Source organism: Gloeophyllum trabeum (assembly GCF_000344685.1).
Source record: "Gloeophyllum trabeum ATCC 11539 unplaced genomic scaffold GLOTRscaffold_00004, whole genome shotgun sequence".
Taxonomy (NCBI): domain Eukaryota; kingdom Fungi; phylum Basidiomycota; class Agaricomycetes; order Gloeophyllales; family Gloeophyllaceae; genus Gloeophyllum; species Gloeophyllum trabeum.
Window position 1 is genome coordinate 1,713,247 of NW_006920413.1, and position 18,615 is coordinate 1,731,861.

General features: G+C 51.9%; 7 protein-coding genes across 7 annotated transcripts; 4 read left to right on the plus strand and 3 right to left on the minus strand.

Moving 5' to 3' along the window:
- Positions 1-208: 208 nt before the first annotated feature.
- GLOTRDRAFT_115318 (NAD P-binding protein) lies at positions 209-2,060 on the plus strand. Its single transcript, XM_007866266.1, has 11 exons — positions 209-445; positions 503-534; positions 605-693; positions 749-850; positions 913-992; positions 1,048-1,148; positions 1,207-1,242; positions 1,305-1,323; positions 1,379-1,563; positions 1,618-1,650; positions 1,704-2,060. Exons 1-11 carry the CDS (start codon positions 258-260, stop codon positions 1,790-1,792), a joined length of 954 nt encoding a protein of 317 aa, XP_007864457.1. The 5' UTR covers positions 209-257; the 3' UTR covers positions 1,793-2,060.
- A 192-nt stretch (positions 2,061-2,252) lies between these two features.
- Positions 2,253-2,870, plus strand: GLOTRDRAFT_99357 (uncharacterized protein). The gene is made up of 2 exons (XM_007866267.1): positions 2,253-2,677; positions 2,749-2,870. Exon 1 carries the CDS (start codon positions 2,415-2,417, stop codon positions 2,619-2,621), a length of 207 nt encoding a protein of 68 aa, XP_007864458.1. The 5' UTR covers positions 2,253-2,414; the 3' UTR covers positions 2,622-2,677; positions 2,749-2,870.
- A 3,159-nt stretch (positions 2,871-6,029) lies between these two features.
- On the minus strand, positions 6,030-7,834 carry GLOTRDRAFT_137694 (uncharacterized protein). Its single transcript, XM_007866268.1, has 10 exons — positions 7,769-7,834; positions 7,493-7,718; positions 7,367-7,437; positions 7,286-7,314; positions 7,084-7,219; positions 6,655-7,028; positions 6,550-6,599; positions 6,454-6,490; positions 6,276-6,398; positions 6,030-6,218 (listed from the first exon to the last, which is right to left on the minus strand). Exons 1-10 carry the CDS (start codon positions 7,789-7,791, stop codon positions 6,193-6,195), a joined length of 1,095 nt encoding a protein of 364 aa, XP_007864459.1. The 5' UTR covers positions 7,792-7,834; the 3' UTR covers positions 6,030-6,192.
- Positions 7,835-7,902: 68 nt separating this feature from the next.
- Positions 7,903-9,028, plus strand: GLOTRDRAFT_58653 (actin-like protein ARPC3). Its single transcript, XM_007866269.1, has 7 exons — positions 7,903-7,926; positions 7,996-8,076; positions 8,138-8,175; positions 8,224-8,431; positions 8,487-8,566; positions 8,621-8,711; positions 8,765-9,028. Exons 1-7 carry the CDS (start codon positions 7,924-7,926, stop codon positions 8,774-8,776), a joined length of 513 nt encoding a protein of 170 aa, XP_007864460.1. The 5' UTR covers positions 7,903-7,923; the 3' UTR covers positions 8,777-9,028.
- A 21-nt stretch (positions 9,029-9,049) lies between these two features.
- Positions 9,050-10,905, minus strand: GLOTRDRAFT_39319 (proline permease; the record flags this gene model as incomplete). The annotated part of the gene is made up of 5 exons (XM_007865818.1): positions 9,050-9,412; positions 9,465-10,261; positions 10,313-10,435; positions 10,485-10,700; positions 10,755-10,905. The coding sequence occupies 5 exons, from the start codon at positions 10,903-10,905 to the stop codon at positions 9,050-9,052; spliced, it is 1,650 nt and encodes a 549-aa protein (XP_007864009.1).
- A 421-nt stretch (positions 10,906-11,326) lies between these two features.
- On the minus strand, positions 11,327-16,117 carry GLOTRDRAFT_74086 (uncharacterized protein). The gene is made up of 29 exons (XM_007866270.1): positions 15,953-16,117; positions 15,844-15,904; positions 15,663-15,793; positions 15,584-15,611; positions 15,098-15,527; positions 14,925-15,029; positions 14,853-14,868; positions 14,730-14,803; positions 14,591-14,672; positions 14,285-14,544; positions 14,116-14,226; positions 14,052-14,066; positions 13,879-14,001; positions 13,783-13,821; positions 13,687-13,728; positions 13,580-13,624; positions 13,448-13,531; positions 13,128-13,396; positions 13,033-13,072; positions 12,765-12,977; positions 12,684-12,709; positions 12,242-12,633; positions 12,136-12,181; positions 11,995-12,004; positions 11,910-11,947; positions 11,795-11,858; positions 11,704-11,745; positions 11,592-11,652; positions 11,327-11,546 (listed from the first exon to the last, which is right to left on the minus strand). Exons 1-29 carry the CDS (start codon positions 15,987-15,989, stop codon positions 11,482-11,484), a joined length of 2,949 nt encoding a protein of 982 aa, XP_007864461.1. The 5' UTR covers positions 15,990-16,117; the 3' UTR covers positions 11,327-11,481.
- A 1,091-nt stretch (positions 16,118-17,208) lies between these two features.
- On the plus strand, positions 17,209-18,502 carry GLOTRDRAFT_38990 (uncharacterized protein; the record flags this gene model as incomplete). Its single annotated transcript, XM_007865788.1, has 7 exons — positions 17,209-17,309; positions 17,352-17,434; positions 17,492-17,771; positions 17,826-17,976; positions 18,035-18,197; positions 18,259-18,347; positions 18,413-18,502. 7 exons carry the CDS (start codon positions 17,209-17,211, stop codon positions 18,500-18,502), a joined length of 957 nt encoding a protein of 318 aa, XP_007863979.1.
- Positions 18,503-18,615: the final 113 nt, after the last annotated feature.

The following is an 18,615-nucleotide window of genomic DNA, read 5'->3' on the forward strand; positions in this document are numbered from 1 at the left end:
ATAGACAAAATATATTCCTTCATTTTGTGTATAGCGTCACTGGTTAAGTTGCATATATGCCGGTGTATACCGCCTACCATAGTACTATCACCGGCTACCACAACCCCGGAGGTTTGCACCTTCCGTTCATTGACATGTGCGACGCGAACGTGATCCCGTGGACTCCCATCTTAGCCGGTGCTATATATCGCCACTATGTCTGAGAGAACAGTCATAAGCCAACTGGCAGACCACACCTTGCAGCAGGTACACCCAGCATGTCAGCCGTGAAGACCAATGGATACAATGCGGTGAGGACGAAGGTATCCAGCGACGAGGAATTCTACAAGCGCACTGTCGCGCGGATAGAGAAGATCCAGTCACACTTGACGAACACCCCGCGAGGTTCACGGCTGAAGGGCAAAGTATGCGTGATCACTGGTGTGGGGTCATTGAAGGGCATTGGGTGCGTCCATAGAGGATCTTAACCCCGAACTGAGCATGACCGACCGGGATCATGTAGTCGGGCTACGGCTCTTCTCTTCGCTCATGAAGGTATGCCCTTCGATCCGTGTGCTCGGCGTCTACTGTGAGGATCCTGCGTTGATTGAGGGTAATCATGCAGGTGCTCATCACCTGTATCTGATCGACTTCGCGCCCGACAACCTGCCCAATCTGAAGTCCACGATAGAGAAGTCATATCCTGACGTCAAGGTATTCATCGGGCATGTTATCTCGTTCAATTCATCCTTGACGATCAATCCAATAGGTTACGACGATACAAGCCGACGCAGCGGACGAAGCTGCTATATCCGGTGTGTGCAAACGAGCTATACAGGAGGAAGGCCAGCTAGATGTCTTCTTTGCCAACGTACGTCATAAGCGTCTTAGGTACCCCCCAAACCTCAATCACTAACACTTCAACGCGTGTAGGCTGGTATTGCCACGAACACACATCTGCACGATACCACGGCCGAGAGATTCATGGAGGTCATGCGAATAAATTCTCTCTCGTACGTAGATTCAGACGTCCGACGAACTCCGGTAATCTCATGCGGAGACTTGCAGTTGCTTCCTCGCAGTTAAACACGCGTCGGAAGCCATGATGAAAACCAATCCCTCCAAAGGCAAGGAGTTCAGTGGTGGCAGCATAATCTTGACAGCATCTGGTACGTGATGTACGAAAGGAACGTCCACCTCAGACTCTCACATATGAGTATGATTTAGTGGCAGGGATACGATCCGGCGCCGGTCCGGTAGATTGTGAGGAACAACATTGTCAGAGTTAACAACATTCCCTGCTAATACTATGCCCTCCTTTGCAGATAGCGCAAGCAAGGCAGCGTATGTCCCGACTTCAACTTTGCTCAGAAGTCGTACTTACTGCATGGGCGTACAGTGTGAATTCGATTGCCAAGACCGCACCGTATCAGCTTCCCAAATCTGACATCCGAGTCAACTCCATCTGCCCAGGACTCATCGAAACCGGGATGTCCGCCGCAACGTTTGAATACGCGCGCCAGAGGGGCACGATCACGAAAGTTGGGCAGCTCAACCCCACCGGACGCTATGGCGTTGCAGAAGGTGCTACCAATATTCGCCGTGTCCATCACCAGTACTGAAATGCTTGTCTTTCAGAGATTGCGCAAGCTGCGCTGTTCTTAGCTTCAGGTGAGAACTTAGCATCGTTACGAGGATTAGACTTACATTTGCAATCGATGCAGACGAAGCAAGTTATGTCAATGGACAGAATATCGCCGTTGACGGTGGTTTGTCTAGTTCTCATCCGGTTGTACCGGGCAGATGGGCGTGATCGTGGGTCAGTGCCCGCGATCCAGCGTCGTGTATGGATCTGTATTATTCTCACCATGGCTCTTGACATGAGACTACCGTATGGATTACTATGGAACACTCGCATGGTACACATTGCTCTCCTTTGTCTGAATAGTGATCCGAACCCTGAGTTGATCCGCCCAGGCTTTGTATTATGTCCCCCGAAGCTCTACGGAGTCTTATTTACGGCATCCTGTATCGTAGAAAGCCGGAAGTCTGGAGAAGTGTCCACTCGAGAATGCCATTCGACGACATATCGCTCACGCGAGAGCGTGGGATGCGAAGTTTGTCTATACATGGACCCACATATCGTAGGAGTTCGAAAACTCTGTAACCCCGATGACATTCCCAGTCCGCGAACTACGCTTGTAGAACGAGATCCAGTTCGCCGACAAGTCACGGGGACTGAAGGAAGATGAAGTTACAAGGTAGTAAGACCATGATACATTCACACTTAACGTACTGCGTGCTCAAAGAGGTTTCAGACTTATCGGAGACAGGAGTGCGATTAACGGAAGCGTCTGGATCGGGATACGCTTCGATGCAGAGCGGTTATTTGACATGCGGAAAAAGAGTTCACAGATCAGTGCGAGCGTAGGATTATGGCCAAGGCTTCGCCGAGGAACGTGGTCGCCAGTCCTTTGCTTAGTCCGCTCCTATGTACCAGCAGCATTTCGTCCTACGCACGACATCTGTACCTGCCATCCCCTCTCGGAAGCCATGCAGTTGCGTATCGGCTTGGCAGGCCTCACAGCTCCCCGGCGCTGTCGAGGTCCAGCACTCCCGATCCTGAGTTCAGCCTCATATGAAGCGACATGAAGCGATCCTGTCCTCTCCGCGACCGTCGGGCGTGCCCCTCTGGCCCCTAAGGGTGTAGATGTATGAGAATGATGCTACTCGGGACGTGTAAAGGCGGTGAAGCAGTCTTTTACTCACCACGAGCCGACAGACCCTCAGCAACACCCGCTCCAACGAGGACTCTAGCGCACAGGTTCTCGACAGTAGATAGAGGGAAGCCAGACTCCTAACCCTGCGTCCGTGAACACACCCAGCTTCCATGCGACCGAAGAATATTTCACATAAGAGTCGCAGGATCCCGTGAGCAGAAAGGCAGCTGCCGGGTCCGTTACGGAAGTTCTACGAAAGTGCTTCCGCACGGGGCTTCGCGTCGTACATGGACGGGTGACAGTGTAATCGTAAAGCGAAGAACGGCAGTAATGCTGCACGAGTGCGTGTGCAAAGCAAGTAGTCGAGACCGTCGTCCATGGTCGACCGGTACGTCGCCGCTGTGCGTGTGGGTCCAGGCAGAGAGGAAAGACAGTTCGCCGCCGGAGTGAACGACGAAGCATTGTACAGGATCAATGCGGAAGCAGATTGCAAGCTCTGTCTTCCCACCTTCATGAAGTATAACTTTGATTGTAGCAGTTCCTACGTGCTCATAAGATTTTCGTAGACGTACAAGATCATCGAAGCGGCCAGACCGACCTGCCGCTAAAAATCTACGGTCGTTATTGTCAGCCACCGACCCATGGGCAGTTAAGTAAATGAGGACTTGCCGTACCACTTGTATCACGTCGACATTGCTCAGCAGTCAGACTGCGAGCAAAGACGAAGGTGGTAAGTTACTGCCTTGGGAGTGGGGTTCGGGCTGGTCACCCTCGCGCTTTTCCTTCGACTCCGTAGGTCTGCCCGCAGCAAGTGAACATCAAGGACAGGTGCCAGTGCAAAGTTAGCAACGAACAGAACGTAGTCCAAGAGAGTCAAATCGTCGGGACGCGAAGCATCGGTCGGGCGCAAGGCGCCGCGGGCACCTCTTGAGGACCTCCACCCGCTCCTGACCATCCATCGGCGTACCATGGTCTACCTTCTTCCATTCCCATGGTATGTTCTCTGACGGCTGCCCGTGGACTGGAGGTTCGCGTCTACGAGGACATGCATGGGGCGGAAAAGCTAGACCATAACGTAGCGCTGGATGCTGCGAAGACGGGAGGGTATTCGTGGTAAGTCGTCTCGTCCGTGCGCTCGATCTGCCAGCCATAAGATGATAGCCTCCGAGCAGGCCGCTGCTCTCGGAAAACATATCACGGTATGGGAGGAATAGGCAAGGCCCGAATGAGAGTATGACAGTCGGGATTAATGGTGTTCTGCGGTGGAACAAGTAAAAGCGCCCTTCCATAGTGCAAAAACCCTTGCGCGTATGGACCAAACGTCCAGATCCAAGCAGAAAGTCTTAACACCAACAAGAGAGCGCAGTGTCCGACGTTGACAGCTTGTTGGAGTGGGGGAGCTGGAGGACCCGGAGGGTGAGCATATGCAATTTATACAAGTTTGCGGGTCCCGGTTTGACCTATAATAATTAGCTTGCTTGGGGCGGCCATCCGGTTGGAAATTGGTCACAGCGGTCGGACCAACTGTTCTTGAAGATTATCTGATCGATCTTGTTTTCTAAGACCTGCATACCAGGAGATGCCAGGCAGCCGGTCCTGGCAGCGCGTACAGCAGGAGGACCAAACCTTAGCGAGGGATACGGTGGCCTTCGGATAATGAAATGTCACCCTAAATTGGGACGGGTGGTCCTACGGAATGGCGGGTTTCATGCTGGATCTTCTATTCGCCACCGTGTTTGAGGTGCGATGATTGACCGGCGAATCGCGTCTCTCCATACTCGCGTGCAATGTAGCACGCTCCAGCCAAGCTCTTGGGCCTCAATCATGCCTTGCTCAGTCCGGACTCTAGCTAGACTGCAAGACTCTGTGACTGGGCCACAACTTCTTCCGGGCCACTGCCAACTCCTGCGCAAATAAGGCCCCATGGCTCCAAGCACCCTTCGAGCATTGGTGATCACGCTCCATATAGCTTGTGCCGTCCTTCCGGGATAGTAATGCTTACAGAGGATTTCCCCGTCAGTGACGATCGCCTTGTGGAGAGAGCAAGGAATACTCACGTCCACGCCTTTGAATTTGGCTCGTGTTGTTGCTGGCCAACAACATGCATTTTTCGCACACTTTCTGCCTGTTGCCCTTGTTGAACCGTATGCGAAGGCCTACGATTGGATAAAATATAGCGGGCGAAGCCTCCAGCTACCGGATACCATACTCGGAATGCAGGAAATGGTAGAAGCATTCCGTCAAGGGCGTCCTCTATCGTATGTCTTCCAGCATCGGAAGGAATAGTAGTTCGCTCGCTGACGGTCACATTTTCCAACAGACGTTAGCGATCGTGGCGTCCGGGAGATGAAAAGAGACATTACAACCCATGTTCGCACCGGTGCGCCATGATCACGGCAAGTCGCGATCTTCCTCAGGGGAGCGAACCAATTCTATCCAAGTCAGCGGATTGGGTGGTTACTCCCATGTTGGTGGCGGAAGCCAGAATTTCACCGAAGGGGATGCGCGGAGGCTGTCATACACGGGTCGTGTTAGGCAACGACTAGCCCCATTCCCAGTCTCCCTCCAGCCCCGCGCCAGTCCAGTGCCAGCCCAGCTCTCCGCGTCGTGCTGCTGTGGCATACTTCATGTCTCTTCATATCCGAGATAGCAATTTTGCAACGGCAGCGGCACTTCGAACCTCTTCCCGACGATTGGGACCGAAATGGCCTTGCATCTTCAGCCGCATTACCGGCCTGGACGTCGTTGACTACGCCATGAACCTGGGCTACCCCCATGACACTTTCCACAGCTGAACTTCAGGTTTCTCCACACAGGCACCGACAGACCACTTGCATATATCCTTGTAGCTTCGGGAACATTGCGTTCCCGCGTGGAGCTTTAGCTTTTTAACTCATCAAGGTCGGCCGGCTGTGTAATAAGCATCTGACCACGGATCTCAACCTCGCAAAGTCCAGTCTGCTACTCGCGCACTCTCCTCTCCAGGTGAGAACGGGTTACCCGACGAAGTGCGCTAATCAACAGACCCACGGTGCGTTCAAGGCGCCTCTCATCCGCCCGCGGATCCGGAGTTGTAAGTACTACTTCAGTCGCTTCTCATGCCGTAAGGCGAGGCGACAGCGTTGCAAGCGCACTAGCCCCTTCTTTAGAGGGAAGTCTATTGTATCAAGGAAGAACAGGTCGAAGCTGTACATCACCCGCTTCACAGCCTCTGCATCCGTGGAAGACCTATAGACAATGCTGGACAAGGGCATCCATGGCAAGGACCATCCAGACTCCATCGATAATGATGTGACGTGCAATATGGGATGTCCGAGGTCTTCTCGACGATACAGTAAACTAAAGTTGCATTGGGATTGCAAGGACTAACTAATGCGGTGGTATGACAAGAGATGTTCGGTAGCAGAAGGTGCACATTTAGCATGCAGATCAATTTACTTTTTATGCCTTACGGTCATCGAGCCCACAATCTTCAGGTGATTCACGGGAAGATTCACTTCATTCCAATGAGCTTGACCTCTGCAGTGGCATATCAGTAAGTATCCAGCCCGTCCAACAAATCTTGTGAATGCATACCAAATTCCAGGACGGAGTTCGCGGGGATCGGGCCCGTTTTCTTGTTGCCATAACCCATACTAGGGGGTATCTTGATTTTCCGCTCGCCTCCGACCTGCATACCCATGAGACCCACATCCCAACCTATTTGGGTTCAACGATCAGAGCGTGAACCAGCCCGGATCCACGTTCCGCTGACCTTTGATAACCTCGCCCTTTCCAACGGTGGTCTTGAACTGCAACACGCGGTATAGGTAAGATATAGCGATCAGGGAAGCTAACGAAGCACACTGACTGGCTGACCCTTGGTGTTCTTGTCGAAGATCGTGCCATCCTGAAGCTTACCTGAAAGTGGCGCCGTCAGTAGATTCAAGGGAGCCAGGGAAACGCGCCGTATCACCGATGTATCGCAGGGAGACTTGACTGCCTTTCTTGACTTGTGGTCCCGTCCCAACGACAGCGTCTTGGATCGTCACACCGCCTTCGAGGGTTCGGACCGGGCCCCTTCCCCCTGATTTGTCTTTCTTTCCCTTCTCCTTGTTCTGATTGCCTTCAGAAGCCTTCTTGTCTTCAGCCTTTGCAGGGGATGGTTCTTGCCCAGCAGGCACTGCTTTGCCGCCCTCAGCCTTCAGCTTTTTGTTCAGTTTCTTCTTCTGCGACTTGGACAATTTTTCTTGCGACTGTTCCTCAGTCTCCATGGCGTCTGAGTCTCGGGCGCGCTTCCCGTTTTGGAGGGCAGGCGTTGGCTCTTCTTCATTGACTTCTTCGAAACGGCTGACAAGCGTACGGCATCAGTATGATGATTAGTCTCTAATTCCAGCAGGCTCACTCTTCGTCAGTGCTTGGCACATCCAGATCCTCGGGATCAATCTCGACGTCCGAGCTTACGTCGCGCAAATCATAACCCTCCTCATCGGAGTCAGGCTCTGAATCATCATTGTACGGGACATTGTTCGTATTCTGGTCTGACCGTACCCACGAAAGGTAAGTCGGCGAGCACGGAACAACACGATTGACGGACGGATACTTACCGATATAATTTCCAGTCAGATACACGGTGCTGCACGAAAGGTCAGTCCATCAGCAGTCCAGCTATATTCTGAAGCACTCACTTGGGCCCAACAACCTCGAACTCATACTCTAATTCCTGTTCTAAGACGAGGTCCATGGTAGCTTGTTCAATCTTCCTAACCCTTTAACATTCAATATTCAGGATGGTATAGACACTGTGCACGCACCTTTCCCGGCGTTAAGGAGCATAGAACGGTTGTGGAGATTGGGTCCGTCTCATCTTCCTCGTCCTCATCCTCATCATCGTCCAGCCTTGAGGCAGTGTGGTAAGTGACTTTGACAGAGGTCCTCTTATCCTCGCTAGCAAGCTCATCGCCGAGCGCTGCCTGAGTGACCTTCAGATCACCGAGAGGAATGATAGTCTCCTTCTGGCCTGGCTTTAAGGCGATGCTCCTGCATCCATGGTTCAGTAGCCACCTTAATGAGTAGGCCATACGACATACCAAACTGCGACAGCGATGGACATGTTCACGGTGAATAGGATGCGCGAACCAAGAGAAAACTAAGTCAAAAAAGCTGCAGACGCGACCGAGGCACGCGCCTGAAAGACGTGCAAACTCCGACGTAATATTCCCACGTTCTACTGTCTCCGCTCGTCATGGTACGCGTTGAATCTCAGGGCATTCACAGCGCTGAAGGCTGATGAAAGGATATTGCTCTGACAACGTAGTCGAATACACTTCGTCCCTACCTTGCCGCTGTTCGGTCGACGCTGACAGCTGCACTTACGCTGGAGAATTTCTCGTCTCAGGCAAGGCGAATGATCTCATGCCCGTAGGGCTGATCATGCTAAACGAAGGGTCATCTTGCAGGTGGTTGAGCGTCACAATAAACCTGAGGTTGAAGTGCGGTGGGTTACTTCAAGCGAGCTACTTGAGCTGCCTTTCACGGTTCTTAGAGGTTCCAAGGAAGTGCTCCTGAACCCCCTCACCATCTCCCGAAACGAGAATGAGCGGGTCCTCATCGAGCCTTCCGTCAACTCAATACGGCTTAGCATCAAGATCAAACAGTCCGATGAGATAGAGCGCATTATATGTCACAAGTTCGCGCGATTTATGATGCAACGAGCGGAGAGTTTCATTGTACTGCGGAGGAAACCTGTACCAGTGAGCTTTCTTTTCTGCATCTTTTGCCGATAGTCATATTCACGTTACGCGACAGGGATACGATATTTCTTTCTTGATCACGAATGTCCACACAGAAACCATGCTGAAGCACAAGATGGTTGACTTCATCATTCAGTTGCGTCGTCTTATCCAGAACACGGCAAAATTGCTTCTAACTTTGCATATCAGCTTTATGGAGGAAGTAGACAAAGAGATCAGTGAAATGAAGTTAAGTGTGAACGCACGGGCTCGCGTGGTCGCTGAGTCCTATTTAACAGCGGTGAGCTCCCTTAGTCCATGATACCAACGCGTGCTCACGAATCTCCGCCCCAGTTTAACTCGTAATACGAAACGAATACGTAAGTGTAATGTAGCTACGGAACAGAGTGGGGCACGTCCTCTCTTTATACCAGATGGGGTCAACATGCTATATCGCGTGGGCCTACCCAGGTGCTCCAAAAGGTGTAACTCATGCAAGTTCCTTGTTTCGCCGTATGGGTGCTATGCATTGAATTAAGCTTACACCACCCTTGCCTCCATTAATCTTCTCTTAAGCTCCGAGCGATCTGATCTTTTCATTCGTACAAGCCCCTCTGCATATATCCATAACCCGTTCATTTAAGCTATCCAGAACCACACCTTCTGCAGGAGATTCTTCGGCTTTGGAGGTACGTCTTCTGCCTCCAGACGGTCCGCTTCTTCCTTTCCGTCGAAGATGTCTATGGTATCCAACCTCTTCATCCATGACGTTCTGAACCACATCTTGTGACCCAGGTAGAGAGCAAGGAATAGCGGGATGGTTATATAAGCTGCTAAGAAGGACGACACAGAGAATTCTCCCGGGAAGAAGACTTGGAACCCATTCGTGATGGCCAGGACTACCATGAGGAACAAGGTAAACCATGTGTAATATGGCTGCAATGGAGTCCGGAACGTGAGCATATCTAGTGCATTGTGATGAATTAGAGCTTGGCGGAAGCGCTGCGAAGATGACCTCAGTATAGTTGATGTTCGACCGCACAGAGTCACATACTATATGGCACAAGAAGAGAACTCCCCAAGCTATGAACCCACTGGTTGTCGTCAGGTTGACGAACCATTGGAAGACCGTGGCCGCTCCCCTGGAGACGTTGAGATAGACGAGGCAAGAGGCCAATGTCGTTGCAAACACCGCGAGATATGGTACGCCATATCTGTTGCATTGACTAAAAGCCCTCGGTGCTTGCCCAGTCAACGACAGGGAATAGAGGGCTCGGGAGCTGGCATACATAAACGAATTCCCCGAAGACCAGGCGGAGGTAAGGATCATAGCGTTGTATACGTGGTTCAATCCTTTTATCCCAGCCCTTTGGATGCCGAGTACAAACGGACTTGCCCCCGCCCCTGTTTTGCCGGAGGTTACAGCTTGGAGTAAGTTTGGATCGTTGGATGGCGTGATGATACCGATGACCAGCGCTCCCAATATGTAGAACACGATCAGGCGATAGACGAACCTGCGTGCAGCCTTTGGGATGTTGCGGTGCGGCGCCTTGGACTCTCCAACAGCCGAGACGATGAGCTCGGGCGACAGCATGAATGCGAACCCCGCTCTCACTAGTGCTGTCCAGAAGCCGAGGAAGCGCCCCGTATTTCCGTGCGCTAGGTATGCGTTAAAGGCCCCTGGCCTGACCCAATACCGGAACCCAAGCCTGTCGTGGTGTGGCCCTCCCCCGAAGAACAGGACGACGCCGATGATGATGAGGGACATGATACCGATAATCTTGAGGCTAGCGAACCAGAATTCGGACTCGCCGTACCATGAAACAGTGAATATGTTCAAGAGCAAACATACTACGCATGCGTCAGTTCGTAGCTTGTCATGAAATATCGAATCAAATATACCTAGGAGGAAGATGGTGATAAGGGCAGGAACAGGTATAGCACTTGTCCAGTATTGCACTACCAATGTCGCCGCGGAAATCTCTGCACTAACCAGCATAGCATAGACATACCAATAGTTCCAGCCTACGGTCTCATTGAATCAGAGTGCATGAGGCTTCCTGATGTCACACACCTGCGGCAAAAGCTAGGCTAGGATCTACAAAGCGATCCACATAGTAGGAAACCGACACCCCTCGAATAGGGAGGTATGTGGCGATTTCTCCCATGCAGTTCATTGCGTTCCACAGAATGAATGCCATCACTATGTAGGCCATCAAGAGATTCGCTGGCCCCACTATCGATAAAATGGCTCCAGAGCCAACGAACAAGCCCGTCCCTACCGTACCGCCTGGGACAGGTAGGAGTTGGCATTCGACGCGGATGAATAGACTATCGCGCTCACCTATGGCTATCAGCTGGATATGTCGACTCTTCAGACCACGTCGTGTTTCTCCGTATCCCCTTGACTCTGATTGCGGACACTCTTGCACATCCACTGGAAAGACAGTCTCAGATACTTTAGGCGCTTTGATGTCCTGTTTCTCGCCGTTCATGCCGTGCTGCACCAAAGACTGCGCGTAAGCTCGTGCGGGGGCTAAGACGAGGTATGCGATAAAGTTCGCTTCGACCACCTGGAGCCCTAGGCACGATGAGATCCTCTGGAGACTTTGATAGTTCCTCATTGAGAAGCCTACGCTCTGCTAATAATGGCTTTTGATGACTTCTCAGCCTCCCACCTCCCCTACCACCACCACTGACTACTGAAGCAACTGCCACGCAGTGTCCGCTCAGTATCGCTTTTTGAGTTATCATTGGTACGTTACTAGGGAGTGTAACGACCATCTCCCCCGCAGCTGAAGAGAGCATGGATCGGACGTTGCAAGAACGGCTTACGTCTCTGTTCTTCTCCGACAAGACTGAATAGATAAGGGGCGTATGCATTTACCATTGACCCTATCTGCGGCCAACACACACGGGAGGCAGAGAAGTTTGCAGTGAACAAGTAGGGCGCTTCTGTGGCTCCATTTATAAAATGCTGATATATGATACACGCGGATCATAGTCGCCGAGTAGTCTATTGGTGGTTGCTTTGAAGGTCGGGCGAAGCAAGATTTGTGTGTAAAGCCGGTCTAGTTCTGGGCGCGAGCAGACTGACTGGAGGCTTGCTGTCTCAGACCAAACAATTCCACAAGCTCTATGGAATCGTCAGCTACGGCTCTACATGTAACAATATATTGACCTTGGAGCCTGGCTTCCTTCTTCTGTCGTGGCGTTTCATTGCTTTTAATACCAGCAAAAGCCTATAAGATTACGTTAGCACCGTGGATGGTGTAAGACTGTAATACACCTGCCTCTTTGATAAGTTTTTTCTTCCGTTCTTGGATATCGATGACCTGACGACATAGTTAATCAAAGAGGCTGTCTACTGTGGCATGGGCTAACCTTTGATTCTACTGTGTTTTCGGCTATCAACTGATATACATGAACAGGTTTCTTCTGACCAATGCTGAGCCAAACAGGTAAGTCCGCTGCAATGCTGCGTAGGACACTACTTTACCGGTTGACGCGGTCAATGGCTTGACTTTCAATGCCTTCCTTGAGGGCCGTTAGCAGCTACATGTACTTGGGTGGCGCATACTGACCTGCCACCATCTATTCACGTGCAGGATGGGCGGTAAAATCAGACAATGGTCTCGAGAATAAAGCACAAGCCTTACGGATCCATGCTGTTCCCAGTAAATGGATCAGTCAGGTGTGGGAGCTGAGATAACTAGGCTGCTCACAGATAGACATTGTTCGCAACGGTAAGGTTAAGACCAAGGGCACCGGCTTCAAGGTAGGTTAGTGGTGACGGTCGCAATCATTGAAAGAGAGTATCCTCATATTTACCTTTCAATGAAATCAGCATCACTCTGGGATTCGGTCCAGACGCAATGGCCGCATAGCCAGCCTTGCCCGCGGAAGATTTAGCTTTGCATTTACTGCCTCTCTTCTTACGGCGCCGATTTTCGCCGTCGTCACTGTCGTCGTCAATGAACGGATCGTCGTCGTCTTGCTCGTCTGGGACGAAGTCACCGTCTTCCTGACCTACACCGGACCCCGAGTGCAGTGTTCCTGTCGCAGCCGATTTCCTTGTCTGGCGTCGCGGACGGGCGGTCGAGGTTGGAGCATTCAATACACCATCATCAACGGACTCATCATCTAGCGGGATTGAAAACCGCTCAAGCGTCTCCTGACGTCTTTTGGCCGACATCTTGCCGTCGAAGCGCACGAAGGAGATGCTTTCGGGAGACTTCAGTGGGGTACCTAGCGGTGCTCATTATAAACTCACCCTTCCTCCGCCAACCTCTCGCCGATCTATGCAGTGCGCCAATAAACCGAGGAGAGACCAAAACAAAATAACACTACTTACCTTGTCCAAAAACGTGGTGAACTGGGAGAAAACGAGCGACTTCTCGGTTGACGGCGTCAGTTTCAATAAATGGACTAGCTGATCGATCTTCGCAGAAGAGCCCCTGCGAAGCTCATTTTCATCCTCCTCTTGCTCTTGGTGGACTGAGGCTTGCGTCAAATCTGTAGGAGGCGGAGGTTCTACCAGGTCTCCCATGCCTATAGGTCGACGATCCTGACAAACCCATCAGCTATATCTTCATAGCAATCAACGAGTCTCGCAAAGCTACCATTGGGCATTTCGGATCGCGAGCTATAACTTCTGAGATGCTGGGCCGGCGGTTAGCTTCGCTCATCAGTAACAGTGAGACGTATCTCAGCGTACCAAGGGAAACAGAATGGGTGACCGCAGCTTGTTATGCGCGGGTCCGACAGTATGCTGAAACATATTGGACATTCTTCGTTATCCTCGATGGCTTGGGCAAGAGCCGACTGGAGACGAATCTTTTCCTTGGGCGTCAGAACAACGGGAGGCGGGGCATCGCCATTCTGCTCCGCAGCACGTAGCTGCTCAAGATAATTCACCGGGACAAGCCCGGGATGAAGAGCAAGCTGTCTCAGTCGAGTCAGCATACTCAGGACATTAGACTGGACCTAGACAGAATGTTATTTCATTTGGACATCTTGTCAGTGCCAGTGTCTTACGGTAACCCCGTTTAAGCCTCCTTCCCGATTAAGGAAGCCTTCGACCCGTTGTCTTGAAACTTCATCCACGGCGTCGTATAGCGCCTTGCAACAGTTTAGTAAAAGTGTATGCAAAGAGCATTGCACTCCTACCCGTGCGTCCTCGTGCAGAGTCACTGGAACCAGGATCATTTCCACCTACGGACAGCGTACGGTCAACTCAGGGACCATGCAGGGGGCAATGGAACAGTGTCGCTCACGGGAGGTAGAGGCACTAAGTAGTTGCCTTCGCTATCTCGCATCTGTCACGACGCCATCAGTTCGAGGAAATCTCTTGATAATTAACGAGTGCGCACCTCCTTGGTCCGACGTATGCAAATTTGGTTCATCAAAGCCTGCGCCGTTATTAGCTCCGGTCACGGAATGTAATAACGCAGGAAATCAGTGCTTACACGTAGCAACTCAGCACCAGAGGGGCTGCCATCTTTCAAAGGTCGCAGAAGCAGCCTTTTGAAGAAATCCGCATTGTCCAAGGGGCGACAAACTTGCAGGAAAGTCAACATGGAGCCCAGGTCCTAATGTCGCATATTTTATATAGCTCCGCGGCGTCAGATAGTTGACCTACCCGTGGAGAATTGATCTGAAATGAATCAGTGTTTGGCAATTAGAGTTGATAACACTGAGCTCACGATGGGAGTGCCACTTAATACCCAGCGCCTTTGCGCACTCAGGCCGCAGACAGCCTTGGCCATCTTGGTTTGAGGGTTACGGATATTGTGTCCCTCGTCAAGAATGACCCTCTGCATCCAGCACACATCAGCCAACGCAAGGTCGAGCGATCCAAGGGAATGCCTCCACCTTCCATTGCACGTCAAACAAGCCCTGTTCTGAACGTTTTCGTTTCTTTCCGGACCTCTCCGCCAAATCTGAGTCACCGTGCTCCTTCGTTACAACCTGGTAGGTCGTGATTACTACGTCGTACTGTTGCAACTGTTCTGGAGTCACGGAACGGCCAGTTCCGTAGTAAACATAGTACGTTAGGGCACCATCAACGACGTGGTCTTGGATTTGCTTCTCCCAGTTGGAGAGGATGGACAAAGGAACAACTGGCAGAAAACCTTATGTCTAACGATTGCTGTGAGCGGTAAAAAGGGCTTAGCTTACCGATGAGGGTCGACTTGGAGTATTCCTTAGAAACGTCCTGCTTGGTAGCAAGAATTAGAGCCAACATCGTCAGGGTCTTCCCCTATGGCTCTACAGTTAGCCTTATATTAGTGTACGCAACCGAAATTAGGACACGGACCAAACCCATACTGTCAGCGACCAAACCGCCACGCCCCAGAGCCGGCACAGCTTCTTGTGGAGTTTTCGTGGCAACTGATAGAAGCGGTTAAAATACATCGAACACCTGGTCAGGTTGGCTTACTGTTGAAGTAGAATGACTGTGAAAGGGAAGAAATAAGGAAGAGCACACTGTCAGAAAATGCCGCGGACGGACCCTAGCCCCAGCTTTCCTCAGTTGCCAAAACTGAACAGGCTTGTCAGACTCTGCTTTTGGCAAGACAGGGTATTCATGTTCTAAGCACCACTTCAATGCTTGGCTCTATCCCAGACAACTCGACTGTCAACATCTGTCACTCAGATTCTCGGGGTTATAAACCTTATACTAACCTGGTGTTTTAAGAGATCGACTTTGAGGTCACCGGTGCCAATGCCAGGAGGAGCGGGATGCTCCGGCAGCTTGAGGATATCATCGGTAGAGCACAGAGTATCGAGCAGCGAACTACGTCGACTCTCATCATCCACCTTCTCGAGCGCATTCAGCATCTGCTGCAATTCCTGGGCTTTGTGTAGCGCTTCCTGCTGCTTTCTGACCGCCTCCTGGTGGGCCTGTATCTGCGCCTGCGTCATGCCGCGCTGCTGAGAGGGTGAGGGCATCGGTACAGCCTGTATGGACCCCATCGAGCTAGGACCGGCCGCGCGTTGGGAAGCAGAGGGCGCAGCATTCCGCGAGGAGAAGCCTTGCTGTCCTGGCGTGGCCCAAACGAGCATGGGCTCGAGTTGGTTTCTTTTATCAGCTGCTCCATATATCTTGAGCGTCCTACAAATTTTTATGAGTACAATCATATCACGGATTGTCCAGACGAAATCACGTACATTTCCAGCGAATATTTGAACCCGTGGACTGGTCCCTCTAATTAGTCATAGAGAAGTATGCGAAGAAATATCGGCGTACGGTTTCCTTCATGCATGACGCCCTCTACAGTAACCAGTCCTCGATCTAGGAGTGGGGCTAATTTGGCCGCGACTTGACGCGGGAGATGGCCAACTTGTGTTCCCCCGATGTTCTTGACTTGTATCGCGTTCCTGGGTTCCGTATGAGTATGGCCCAAACCCCCAAGCATACACTGTCGCACCTATCGTACTGGTTGGTCGGCTGTCGAACTAATCTGACTTCTTCTCCAGGGCCAACAAGACCTAGATTGGTCGTGAACAAGTTGACAACCACGACAGCGACAAACCTACCTTTGTAGTACTGGACTCCTACAATGTTTGTACGCATAGTGCAATACAGCTCGTCTATAGACTCTTCGGGAGCATTATCTTCCGCGCCTTCATCCTGCGTCAGATCTATGTTACTGTTCGCTTGTGATGCGCTTGGTCCGGCTGTGCTGGAAGTCGCTACAGCTGCTCTCGGTGCCTCGTAAGTGGCCCTCCGCTTCTTTTGGCTAGGACCCGCAGACGGACTCGGCGGGGCCGCAGGGGGCGGCTTCGCAGTTGCGGGTACGTCAGCTGGATCAATATGACGAGTAGCGACGGCACGCCTGATCTTCTGCTGGTCTTCGATTCTGTGGACATCCCGTATAAACAAATGGCCATCCATATATCCAGGCAGTTTGCTTACTTCAGGCTTCTGAACCCGGGGACATCCTCCACGGGAAGTACTGCAAGCTGAGCAAGGATTTCTGGAGTTACGCATCCCCTATATTCAAGTACATTCATAGGAGTTCCATTGCCACGACGTTGGAAGCGAGAAACCGTACCAGTGCCTCCATTCAACCGTTTCGCCATAGTCCGTCTTCTTTACTTGTCCATACCTCAATACGCCAGCATCTATATTAGAGCCTTTGCAGGGAGGCCGACCATGGCACTTTGCCCGGGAGCTTTTGCTGTACTGCAAGATGCCAGTGTGTCGACATCAAAGTGAATAAGGATCACAATACCCCAGCTTACTTCTATCAAATGACCAGGCATTCACTCTCAAGTTCGAAATAAACGAGGAGGCTGTAGTCTAAGTCTGCAAGAGAGCCAAAGCGGCGACCAAGCTGCTTCGGCAGTAGGGTGCGGTGTAAAAGTCGCTCATTATTTACACTGTTATAAACTGCTGTTAATAACAGGTTAATAACAGGTTATCAACAGACCCTCGATATGTCTTTTTAACGTGTAATTAACCCGTTTCAAACCAAATGTTATTAACTGTTAATAACCCTGTTAAAAAGGGCTTCGGAGCGTGCCATGTTATTAACATATGTTACAAAGTCCTGACGAATTATTCACCGCACTCTATTCGGCAGAGCGCGTTATGGGCGCCTAATGCAATAAGCGAGACGCGTCGCGTCACGCTCCGGTCACAATCATTCTGCCATAACGCGCTCATTTCCGCGTCCGTAGATGCCCTTCGAAGCTGTCCGATTGACTAGTCCCGGATTCCTTCATTTCCTCCTAGACTTGACTTTGTCGTTCCGAGATTTGCAACCATGTCCGACAACGAAGACGTGCAGATGGTTGGTGCGCGGGGGGCGTACGACCCAGATCAAGACCCTGAGGAGAAGCGAGCCGTCCGGCGGAATTACCGGGACCTACACAAGGATACGGAGGGTGAGTCCTCCCTCAATTCGAAAAGCCTGCTTTCTCTGACAATTAGCTATGAAGGCGCAAACCATAATGACCTCACCGCCGAGGAGCTAGCAGAGAAAGTCCACCGTGCAGATACCCTCTTCAGCCAAGGTGCGCCCCCTCATAACCCGTTCCCCACACCCTAACCAACCACTCACTCCACCCCAGTCCGCGCCCCGCAAGAAGCCACGCTCGACTCGCACTTCCTCGTGTTGGCCTCGAATATGGGCGCGCAGAAGGCGCGCGCGATGCGGGCCGGCGGGGGCGCGTTCGACGCGGAGGACTTCGTCTCGAAGCTCATCACATTTATGGGTGGGCGGCGGCTCGGCGAGGACCAGCTACCCGGCGAGGACGACGAGGACGGCTACGGCGACGCGCCGCTCGACTGGGACAAGATCGGGCGCAAGGCGCTCGCGAAGAGCCGCAGGGTGCCCGCGATGGACTTTATGTGCGCTATGGATTCAATGCACTTTTCTCCCGTTTACTGAGGGATGTGTTGCAGGCTAGGCCCGCTGGCTATCGAGGTGAAGAAGCGCAATGTCGCCAAACGCGCGAAGCTCGAGAAGAACAAAGACGAGGAGCGCCGCCCTCAAGAAATACACGAAGAGGACATCACGCGCTCCGAAAACGAAACCACGAAAAACGTCCTCATCGTACGTGCCCCTCTCCTCTTTCCCACACCCTCCAACAGAAGGTCATGTGCGTGTACAGCTCGAAAAGCTGCTATCAGCGCAAGACGAACCGATCAACCTCTTCCGCTTCGTCATCAACCCGGGGGACTACGGCCAGTCCGTCGAGAACCTCTTCTACCTCTCCTTCCTCATTCGCGACGGCAAGTGCGCGCTGGATACCGAGTCCGGGGAACCCACCATCTGTACGAACCCACTAACATTCTCTCCTCTGCACGGGTTTCGCTGAGTGCTCATGTTCCTCAGGGCTCTGCGAAACGCCAACAGAAGACGACTACAGCCAAGGCCTGAAAAAGCGGCAGATCGTCTTCGAGTTCGATATGGCTACATGGCGGGTAAGTCAACGTATTCATTGTAAACCCGAGCTATCCCGGTTGACTTGATTTCCCTCGACGCGTAGCGTGCGATCGAAGTGTTCAACATAACGGAGACCATCATCCCAACGCGGCCACCAGCCGAGACGAGGATAGGCAAGAACTGGTACGGCTAGGCCTGCTCATGGCCACAGGACAACCTGCCCGCAATTCCCTCGTCCCCTGTTCCGCCCCCCTTCTTCACCACCGGGTATATGCTACATGTACTGTATTCTACTCTATCTTACCG